The 12,134-nt window shown below is 42.8% G+C and overlaps 1 protein-coding gene across 1 annotated transcript in view; it reads left to right on the top strand.

Annotated features, from left to right (window-relative positions):
- Nucleotides 1-10,311, top strand: part of NXPH3 (neurexophilin 3) — a 365,581-nt gene extending 355,270 nt beyond the window's left edge. The window contains exon 3 of the mRNA XM_078640664.1: nt 6,806-10,311. Within this exon, the coding sequence (XP_078496790.1) occupies nt 6,806-7,537 (732 nt within the window). The 3' untranslated portion in view covers nt 7,538-10,311. The remainder of the gene's footprint in view (nt 1-6,805) is intronic.
- Nucleotides 10,312-12,134: the final 1,823 nt, after the last annotated feature.

The raw sequence follows: 12,134 nt of genomic DNA, 5'->3' as shown, positions 1-12,134 counted from the left end.
CCCCTCTCCACTGCCGGGCTGACCGAGAGGATGTGCCAGGGCTGGTTTCTGTTCCCAGTCCGGCCATGCTTCTGAGGACCCACATTCACAGCGGTTTCTCTGAAGTCACTGTGAGTCTGGTGTGGGGCAGTTTCTTCTCAGATTGGGGTTACTAACAGAGGGTTATAGGATACTTTTGATGTTAATAAAGGAGAAATAATGCCTGATGATGAAATAGCGCACTGGATTAGACTGAAATATCCAACTTTCTTCGCCTGTCTTTTTGAATCAGCAATGAAATAGAGATGTTATGGAGTTCCCGATGGCCTCCCCTGCACACAGAATCAAATAATCACCCAGAAAATAGAAATGCAAATTTAGCACAACATTTTACAGATCCTGTGGCCATGCATTAAGTGTCCAGGCCACAGGAGATGTTGTGCAGTGAATAAACTGTTCCTGGGTCTTAGTTCCGTACTCATGGAATCATTGTGCTGCAGTTCTATTTGAATGTGTATGTTGGACTGTATTCTGATGGAGGCACCTGCTGCCTACCTGGGGAACCTGCTGGATGGAACTTGCCTTCTTGCATTAAACATTGGCTTGTGTGGCGCGTAGCTTCTTCTTGTCAGAGGTGACGAGTTGTAGAATACCATGACCATGGTAAAGAGGTTTACCCCACGGCATCATCTCATTTTGGATGTGTTTCAAAGCAGTGTACATAAAGTCTGATGGATGCTTGGTAAGGCAAATGGCACAATGTTGCATGATGAGTACTGCCTAGGTCTGGGTGGATTTTCAATTACGCCAGAATAATCAGAATAATTTCGGTAACTCTGTTGTACTCTTTGACATGGAATCTATATATATAAAAACGAATGTCTATCTGTCTGTTTGTCCTTTATGCATTACTACACCATTCATCCGATCGCCATGAAACGTTGGGAAGTTGTTGAGTACGCTCCCACGAAGGTTTCTGGCATACATTTTTTTTAAATATCGCCCCCCCCAGGGCCCTCATAATCTTTCGAATACTGATGTACGCTCTAGACGGAAAAACAACAAATCATGTATCCACAAGCACTCGAATAAATAAATAGAATTAAAACACCATTCATCCGATTGCCATGAAACTTTGGGAAGTTGTTGATTACACTCCCGCAAAGGTTTCTGGCAGAAATACTTTTTAAATATCGGCCCCCCAGGGCCCTCATAATCTTTCGAATACTGTTGTACGCACAAGACGGAAAAACAAAAAATCGTGTATCCACAAGCACTCGAATAAATAAATAGAATTAAAACAGCATTCATCCGATCCCAAGGAAACTTTGGGAAGTTATTGAGTACACTCCCGCGAAGGTTTCTGGCATAATTTTTTTTTAAAATATCGGCCCCCCAGGGCCCTCATAATCTTTCGAATACTGATGTACGCACCAGACGGAAAAACAACAAATCGTGTATCCACAAGCACTCGAATAAATAAATAGAATTAAAACACCATTCATCCGATCGCCATGAAACTTTGGGAAGTTGTTGAGTGCACTCCCGCAAAGGTTTCTGGCATAATTTGTTTTTAAATATCAGCCCCCCAGAGCCCTCATAATCTTTCGTATACTGATGTACGCACAAGATGGAAAAACAAAAAATCATGTATCCACAAGCACTCGAATAATTAAATAGAATTAAAACGACACTTTGAAATATTTTCCATATTAAAATGAATAAGTTTCAATAAAAATGACACAATGTAAATTGAATGTTATCATAACGAGTTTCCTTGAATTTCCTTTCTTCGGAGATCGCAGCAACGCGCGACGGGTAAGCTAGTTACCGATAAAAATCGTACTGCAAGAACATTTAGCGAGTTGCTGCTCATGCTCACTAATCATGTTCTGATGCATTTGGCGTTGTTAGTATAAAAATGCATCCAGGCAAACATTTTGGACACAAAGGGGAATTTGTGTGCTAAGAAATTCTACGGAATCTCATGGAATTCTTATGTATTTCCGCTTGATTATGCTACACTGAATTATGCAAGTTATGCCAACCTCAAGTACTGTCTCATTGTGCATGAAGAGGCCATTTTAAATTGGGGTAGAGTTCATTTTAAGGAACTGTTACGCTACGGTAAATCCTGAAGTGATGTACAGTGGAGTAGCAATTGCCTAGGTTTCATTGATGTTGACAGGGTCGGACTGGCCTATAGGGCAATCAGGCAGTGCATGATTGGCTGGTCTCACGGATCAGTTTTTTCTTTAGTTTGTGGGTCAATAATTTTATGGCTAGGTGGGCTGTTTTTTTCCTGTCGATTTCATTGATATTGCACAGTCATTGCTTGCAGCAAACACAAATGCATGCAGTCTCCCACACCTTGCAAAAAACCCATAAAACGTGCCTTTCAAGTTCAAAACTAACGATGTTCAAATTTTGCCCACTTTTTAGCTATCAGATTCGCTAATTGGGGGGCATTTTCATTTTGGTGCACATGTCTATTTTTCTCCCAGTACAACCCTGCGTGTTGAGAAGTATCAACAGTACGAGGAATACACATTGTAAGGAGGAAGTCTGACAGCCCCCTCGGTAATGTGTATATTCTTACACTGGTAAGTTGGCTAGCTGCTGTACGAATTTTGAAGGATAAAGTATGGGAAGGACCAGTGCATGAGGGTAGGTGGGCATTGATAGTTTTTCAAGGCAGTGGGGCACAGTTGAGTGATATAAAAGCAAAAAATTGTATCTTGCGAAACAAGATGTGCAAGCGGTGTAAGATCTAGGAAGCAAATTCATCTAGAGAGGGTTTCCAAAATTGTTGGTGAGAAGGTCCTAGTGTCCCTGCAAAACCTTTCCACCATGGAACTATGCAGAGGAGAGTGCAGTATAGGAACTAGAAAATATTCCAATTCGGTGTGGTACTCATTGTTTCAGAGAGAGCTACCAGACCTGGAAGCATGTCAGTTCTTCATGCTGTAAGAGCACTAGTTAACTACCACTTTCACCCACTATCATTTTTGACACCCGAGCGTGCCTATCAGTTCAGAAGAATAATCTTTCGACTAGCTTTGACCTAAGCCATTTTTCAGCACCCAATGCACATTCTGTTTTAGAGAATAAGTTGGCTAACTTTTTTCCAGGATGTTATATTACTGTGCAGTGTGAATGTTCAGGATTACAACAAGGTGTTAGAAAAGCAATTGAAGATTCTAAGACACAAAGGGATGATATTGAGGCTAAAAAAATGTAACCCTGCTGCTGAAGAAATGTCTAGTTTGGGTCATCATGTCAGAGTGTTGTGGTTAGCACAAGCAATACCTGATTAAACCTGTAAATCTCTTTGTTTCACTAACAAGGTGAAATTGAGGTGATTATTTGGCTCGGCTTAATTTGACAGCAATAGGGTATGACATTTTCTGAAGAACACATCACCACTATGGGCACTGTTGAAGACGAATAAGAAATTCATATGTAGAGAAAGTGCTTGATAGTGTTTCAGTAAATTAAACTGATCTTGCTGAAGCTGCACACTTTACTTCCATGATCTTGCCAGTCAAATGCCTTATTTGATTCAAGAGGGAGTGCAAGCATATTTTTGGTTGCTTTCATTGGACAGAACCATAAGTATTTTGCTGCATCAAATGTACCATAAGCACCAGGACTCAAATAATTGTTGCATGTCTTATAAGAATGTGTTTTTTTCCTGATCATCCCTGGAGTTAGCTGCCATTGAAAGCAGCTGGTCCATTTGGAGTATTTTAATGGTGCACTTAAGTCTACTTTAGAGATGATTGATTGTCATTCAATGTAGCTGGGTTTTTTTTCTGGTGAATGTAAGATTTCGAAAAATATTGAATTTGTAAGGATGTGTTTCATTGAAAAGGTTCCATGAAGCATTAATCATTGATAATCAAATTCAGTGTCAATAAAAATGGATGAGTATTTAGATTTGGTTGACATCTTTGTATCATCCTAGAAGCAATTGGTTGGTCGAGTGTTTCAAATGAATCACTACAAATAATTAGCATTTGGCAATGATTAATGGGCTCAACTGGAAAAAAAAGTTGAAAAGTTTTCTTTGGGCAAAACTTACATATGCGTAGCAACATTTGTTCTATGAGAAGGAGGGATAAGTGGAACAAAGATGAACAGGAGAAGGATAAAACACAAATAGCCGCAGTATAAGAGATGGACTGAAGTGGGAGAAAACAACGAAAGGCACATTTTTAGGTATTGGAGAGGGGATAGTGCAGGACAGTCTTTGAGTATGCTGAGAGTAAAACAATTTGATTATTTTAATAAGAGTGAAGCAACATTTGTGAGGCTGCAAACTGTGATAGAAGTAAGAGATACCACTGAAGTGTGGAACAATGGGAGAGTATGTGGCAAACCTAAATTGCTGGTGGTACCCCTAGCATTCAGGTAGTGTGTGTGCAAAGAGGGACTGTTGGTCCGGGAGGCATGTATGCATTTAAGAAGCAAACGTTTGCGTACACATTTAAAGGATATTATAAAATAGTTACATGTGTCTTAGTTCTGTGGTCAGTGTCTTTTTCAAATAATTACTGTGCTAGTATTGTATCAGAAGCGTACGTTAAGCTGCATTCTAGTTATGGCAGCTGTCTGCCTGGGGTACATATTGAATGTAACTGGCCTTCTAGCAATAAACGTTGTCTTGTATGAGAAACATCTTCTTTTCAACCACACAGTTGCACACCATGCTCTGTGCAAAGTATCCACCCTGCATGTCCATTGGCAGTTCCGTGTGCAAAGTTCACACAAGATATATCCACCCGTTCATTTTAGCTATGCATTTTTAACTCACACCCTGAACCACCTGCTCAGACCTCAAATCTTCACACGCACAATTTAACCAAAGCAATACAACAGAGAAGTTGAAAGTAAATATTTAGCTTGTTTGGTGCTACTTTACGCCTCTCAAAGGGACAGTAGTATATTAATATAAAAAAAATATGAATTCATTGGAAAAAGTGACATTTGAATTACTGTTGTGGCTACAGTAAAAAACGCGTTTTGCTTGCTAAAGTATCCACACTACCTCATCTCCCAATGCACTCCTTCCTCCACCCATCTTAGCACACAATAACCCAGGCGGGATCTCAAAGGATAATATAGATGATATAACTGATGACACAACCATGAAATCATTGATGGCAAGCGCATCACAGAGTACATCATCAGTGCTACGAAGGCAAAAATCACATATTCATCGGAAATGGCACAATTGTTGGCATTGCTGATTACATGACACACACTGTAAGGTCTCCAAAGTAAAAGATCCAACTCAGTAGTCTACTATAAACACACTGCTGGAAGCACAACATTATTTTTACATAGCTAGAGGGAGTTGTTCTTTACACACATCTATGGTAGCCATATATCCCATACATATATACCTCCCAGTGTTGCACTCCGTTCTGGTACCATTATGCAGTATACATTGATCATTATGTATTCATTTGTAATGGCTGCTTATAATAATATTATTGCCTCAGGTTTAACCCTTGTACTTACCAGCAACGTCATAGCACAGACCTATATCTCATGATAGCTGTCACTGGATAGCCATGTCGCTCCCTTGTAATATATGTTCCCTGTGTAGACATGGTGCATGCACCCATGAATTCTTATGCACACTCATTCCCAGTATGCTCTGTGTTTTCACCAACAATACCCACATGCCACCTACTACGTTTCACACGTATATAGCCATATAGACCTCAGATTACTTATGAGCTCTGTGTACTCTTTTAGTAAAGTATGCTCACTCTTTCTCTTCTACTAATATGTATATGCTCGTAACATGAACTTCTACTATTGGGCTGATAAATGTTGATAATGGTGGTAACTCCATATAAGAGTTATCACACCCGGAAAATACTGAGTGCGATAGAAACCGCGCGCCAGCGATAAATTTCACCAGGTCACACTTGCCGAAATTTATTGGGGTGAGAAATGTCAGGCCAATACCGACGTGGATTTTGATGTAATAAGTAGTAAAATTATTATGTTATGCATCATTTTAGGGAAAAACTTAGAATAGGCACTATTTAGTCGACCAGAAAAATATCTAACTCGAACAGACTATTATCAGGTTCGATAAAGATTGCATCAAACATCGGGCCTAGAAAAGAGGGCAGTCACTGATCTCTTTAAAATTATTTACCTATATTTTCTTCTCTACCCACAATGCAGGATGTGATGGCCCCAAATTTGGATTGCTTCCACTTTTTCAATGGTTTACCTACATCTTATGACTGTTCTTGACGTGCTACTAGTTCTTTTAATTGCGGTGATGCTTTCATAGTATATAAAACTGTATCAGCTGAGATTTTCTGACCTGTAAATGTCAAGAGTGTATTGTATTAAAGGCCTGTAATAGACAGCAATGTGATCAGCTGCGTCATCAGTGAAGACACTGATGATGTAATTCGCAGTCATTCTTGATTCCAGGTCTGATGGAGTCAGCAATTATGACTTGTGATGGTATCTGTGATGTCATATGCATGTTGAGGAGCAGTACATTTGGGGTTATAATATTAAATGTATACATTTGGGTCGGTGAATGTTCCTTTGTGAGTGTGTAAGGATGATTCTGTGTTATTGCATAACAGTGTGTGTCTTTGTCTCCCTGTTTTATTATCAATCATTGTGTAACGGTCTTCTATTTGCCTATCTTCCTATGTCCCTCTGGAATGCATTTGTATTATTGTCACTTGTAGGTTGTTTTTAGAGGTGTAATAATCTTGGCATGAGTTTGAATTAGTGAGTGTGCATTTTGTTTGTGGTAATGATCTCTTTCTTCATTACCCAGGTTATCTGCGGCCCAGAAGATACTTCAGAAGATGAAGAAGTTACTGAGAATGAGGTTCGGCCCAGATCTCGTGTGCAAAAGAAAAGGGGGGTCCAAACCTTCAAATCACGGACTGTACAGCCTCCTTTTCAGAACACCACACTACTTGAGCTTCTCTCCAACTCTCCAGAGTTCTGGGACGTCCTTGGTAGCCTCTCCGAGCTGAGCCGGGTTCCACGTCCGCGTCCCAAGCGGCGTCCCATCGTTAAGACTACCAAGTTTAAGAAATTGTTTGGCTGGGGCGATTTCTACTCCAACATCAAAACTGTGAAGCTCAATCTTCTCATCACTGGCAAAGTGGTGGACCATGGCAACGGCACGTTCAGCGTCTACTTCCGGCACAACTCTACAGGAATGGGCAACGTGACTGTCAGCCTGGTACCACCCAACAAGGCGGTGGAGTTTCACTTGGAGCAGCAGATGTATATTGAGGCTAAGGAGTCAAAGGTGTTCAACTGCAGAATCGAGTACGAGAAAGTGGACCGGGCCACCAAGACGGGGCTGTGCACCTATGACCCGTCCAAGACCTGCCTGCACGAGCACACCCAGAGCCGCGTCTCCTGGACCTGCTCCCAGCCCTTCAAAGTCATCTGCATCTACATCTCCTTTTATAGCACTGACTACAGACTGGTACAGAAGGTGTGCCCGGATTACAACTACCACAGCGACACCCCCTACTACCCTTCAGGCTGACCTACCTGTGCCACACAAGTCTAGGCCCTGGGAAGGAGGAAGGCCATGACAGATTGTAGCTCAGAGTTGGCCGGATTATAAATGTACATCAGAGGAATGGGGGGCGGGGGTTCCCAGGACTAGTGTTACCTAACACTGACCTATATGTGGGGTGAGGGGATGGTTAGATGTGGGGTAACTGAACTCTGATTTACAGTGTGGGTATCTATGACGAATAAGTTGATGAGAATTCGTGACTCTCCATTCTTAAAAACTTTTTATTGTTTTTACAACTTTCCAGGGAACACCAGATTGGGAGCAAGGGATTCAACAGGGGTAGGAAATCATGAATGTAAGGATAGTACGTAGAGAGGGGGAAGGGCATAGTAGATTTTAGGGTGAGGCCGTCTGAGGGGGCTGGCTTAGGCTTATGGACCAAGGATTGGGTAATATCAGGAGATGTAGAGATTGGATTGGCCTGAATATGAGAAGCCTGAGATTAAGGGAGGTAAGAAACAGCAAGGAGAGACCTGGAAGCAGAGGTGGAATGATAAATGGATAATTGGATGATCAAGGTGGAGGGTTTAAGAACTGTGAATGTCATGATGGGTGACGGTGGAGGAAGGAAAAGCACCATGTGGTGCAGATGGCAATGGCACAACAACGCCTTTAAAGAGTATCACACCTCGGTTTCAATATGTAGGCACAGTGATCGGTGAAGGAGCGAGATGCAGGGGAAAAGGACAACGTTTAATCATGGAAGGAGAACAGAAGCAGAATTTGAGGGAAGATACGGAAGGCACATAGGGTTAGTTGGTTGTGAGTATATGTTCGGCTGGTGGGCTGTAGAGTAAGGGGGAGTATGGTCAGCACTGTGGTAGGCATGGGGATAGAGAGTAGGGTGAGGCTTATAGCTGAACAGATGCTGCTATAGGTAGGTGGACAGAAGTAGGCTTGGGGGAGTCTAGTGTGTCTTAAGGATGGCTAGGGTAGTGCCACATGAGGGTGAGCATGAATAGGTCTGAGGATATTGTTGGGTAGTGGTCTCTAAAAGATGACCAAGGATGGGCGGTAAGGTGAGGATGGCAGGATGGTGGTATGTAAGGCAAATCAGGGAGGGCCTTGGGATGGACAGGCAGTGTATAAATCATGTTAGGTAGTTGAGGTGTAGGAGTTTTTAGGAAACCACACAGGTGAAGTGTGAGGATGATGATGACTTAGTGTAGCAGGGTGACAGAATACAGTGGGCTCTCACACTTCCACGAATATTAGCTGTCTCCCAGAGTCAACAAATACCCCCTGCCAAATGCCCGCAACTGCAAGGGTTACTCCTCTGTATGGCTGTTTTTACGTGCTTCACATTTGAGGGTTGGATTGTTTCTTAAAATGACTTTGACAAGTGTCACACTTGCAACTAGATATTCTCAATTGGACGCCGATGAGGGACCTTCAATATTGTCGAAAACATAGCAAATGTATTGTTGACCATTGTGCCGCCTAAAACAGCCGAATGATGGAGGACATGGGGAGTTCTGTGACCACCTTCCCTTTGCCAGAGATTGAACGTCACTCCCCCAACCCCTCACACCTTCTTCACGGAAGTGATATCAGAGATGCCAGCAAACACCGAAAAGGGTCTGCACTCAGAATCAGCCCACAACAAGCATGGCTGAGGCTCTGCATCCAGAGGCTGGCCAAACAAGCATGGCTGAGACTCTGTATTCTGGGTGTAATACAAGTAAGGGCAGTTCCAACTCTTTTCTCCAGATTTTGATTCCAACAAATATGGCCTCAGCTCTCTTTCCAAAATCTGAACACAACTTGGCTGCATCTCTGAATTCAGAGTTCAGCCTCTAAAACCATGGCAGGCTTTCTGCATTCCTATTCTGACTATCCCTACCAAGCATACATGTGCTATGGACACTTACACCAACATATCTCCTTGGTTTCTTTACATTCACACAAAAGAGACTGCCTTGCAGGCACACGAGTATCACATCCTCCCAAGCATTCACACAATCACATACAGATACACATGCCTATCATACGCGCACACACGTCATTGCCTTGTGATGTAGGCATGTATGAGCGATTCATTTGCACTCAGAAACACACTCTCGTTAGTTATTAAGCCTCTTGCACTATCACAAACATGGACCGGAAACGTTTTTATTGCAGAGTCTGGCGCGTCAAAATTGGTCACACCCTCTTCTGCTGCGGAAATGGAGTCATTACTTGTGTCAACGTGCTTCGTACATCCGCTCCCAGTCCTTGCGCCATTTTGTGATATCCGCAAAGAGACAGGTGATTAGCTCTTTTGCACTCTCCCGCCCTCCTCCTCCTCTTCTTACTGCCCTGATGTCCTGCTGGAGTACCAAGAAAGTGCAGTGATTGCACCAAGTGTATGCCACAAACATAAGGCGAGAGACTCTTCTCACTGAAGTACTTATTGGATAAAGTACCCATTTGCCTTTGCGGGAGTACATACTACATACACATCATGAGCTCTATTGCGCGCCTTCTGTCTTGTAGTGTTCTGTAGTGTGGGAGTGCAGCGCACAAACCACATTTTTGCATATGCCACAAAGCCAGAGAAGATGCCGAATTTACCAGTGATTGTCACCATGTGCCTCCTCTACGAATCTTGCACAACAAAATGAGAGGCGGTGGTGTCTGCCAACCCATTGGACAGCAACTGCAGTGTTTCCACATCTGCGCCTTGTACACAAACTCGCCATGGACTCTTGTATTCGCTTATGTATCTGATTGGTTATTAAAGATCACTCTAAATATTACCATTGTGTCATCAGCAGCGTGAGAGCATCTCAGCATGGACGGGGGAAGTGAAAGCAGAATGCTGGGAAGTCTTAGGATGGTTTATCAGGAGTAATGGAGGGTGGTTAGATGGGTGACAGAAAGAATGTGTGTGTGTGCAGTAGAGGAAGCAGTACATTCCGTGCAAAACGAAAGCTGCACTATTACCCCACACATCACTGCTGAGGCATGAAAGAAAGTACGATGTGCTGGCCCAGAAATTGCAGAATGGGGAGAATCATCAAGAGATGGGCCACAAGAATGGTACATGATTTAAAGGTCTTTGAGAATATCCTCAACGCCAGGCTTTTTCCTAGGTCCTGAAGTTATAAAGTTCACCTCCCATAATCAACAATGAAGCTATATATGTTCCCTGCTGACCAGGATGCTAATGGAAACTTGGGACTCCAAAGCCTCTTTGTCGCTTGTGGGTTATTTGTTGAACAATCAAAGCCTGGCCTAAGTAAGTTGATGTGAAGGTGGGTGAAACAAACTCAATTTTCGCTGTCAGTAAATATTACTTTACAGTCAGCCTGTGTTCCTTTTTAAAGTAATTGCTCTGTCTCCTCTATGATAATGCTAGGTGGTCTCTGCCACTTCAAGGCCATGATAATAAAAAGCTTGGCACTAATAAAAGACACTGTCTCAATGTAAGAAAAAGAGAGGGAGATGGACATGATTGTGACATTCACAAACATCCCAACAAAACAATGGCTGATGGAGGATGAGCCAAAGCTTCCATTTATTTGTATTGACCTGGTGAATTATTGGTAATCTTTACTATCCCCGGACCTAGTCTTCCTTGTCACAGTTCTTACTGCTTGAGTTCTGCCCCAACAAATCAACAAGCGTCCAAGCATTTTCAGTGACAATTTCCTCCCCCATCCCCTACACAGGAACAAAATAGGAACAACCTCATAATGGCTTCCTGTTTCCAAGAATAACAAGCATTTACAATGCAACGGTTTCGCCTTTACAAAAGTTAGAGCTATTGGCATTGTAAATGACAATATTTTTATTTATGTGTTGGTTTTGAAAACAGATAAATAAATGGCATTGTTATTTACAATACCAATAGCATAATCTCTCGCAAATGCTAAACACACACACCCACAGAGAGCCCCCCCAACAGAGCCCCACCCACACAGAGCCTCCCCCACACAGAGCCTCCCACACACACCCACACAGCCCGGGCGCGAAGCTTGACAAACTGGAAGCCCACGGCATGGGGGTCTCTCCTGAGCCCACTCCCCAGAGTGACCCACTCTTTGGGGGAATTGTCACTTCCCCTGATCCCATTAACACTGTTGGACTACTCCAAGCACCCTGGCGCCTTATTACCTTACGATTGGAGGGCTGGCAGGAGTGAGTGATTGTGTGTGTGAGTGAGGGAGAGAGAGAGTGAGTGTGTGTGTGAGTGAGTGTGTGTGTGAGTGAGTGTGTGTGTGAGTGAGTATGCGAGTGAATGAGTGAGTGAGAGTGTGTGTGAGTGAGTGAGTACTTTGCACCATAGCACAACTCTAAATGAAATCACTAAAATAATGCGTTTTCTGCTTTTACACCCCGCCATTCCCTTAAACAACACCCTGCAGCTTTATAGATAGGCCGGTGCAGCATAGTTTTCATTGAATCCGTTAATAGCATGAAAACGGCGATCACGCTAAGAAAGCTTTTCGAAGCCTTACTAGCGATAGAAGGCACTATCAGATAATCATAACACACTGCAGCTACCTACAGCTCCTCCAGCCTGAACGGAGTGATCTCTCCCGTATGTTTTACATAGTTCTTCATACAGCCTGCCAGA

Source organism: Lissotriton helveticus, chromosome 5_1, assembly GCF_964261635.1.
Source record: "Lissotriton helveticus chromosome 5_1, aLisHel1.1, whole genome shotgun sequence".
NCBI classification, from domain to species: Eukaryota; Metazoa; Chordata; class Amphibia; order Caudata; family Salamandridae; genus Lissotriton; species Lissotriton helveticus.
The sequence above is the reverse complement of the archived record's forward strand: the minus strand, read 5'-3'. Positions and strand labels throughout refer to the sequence as shown.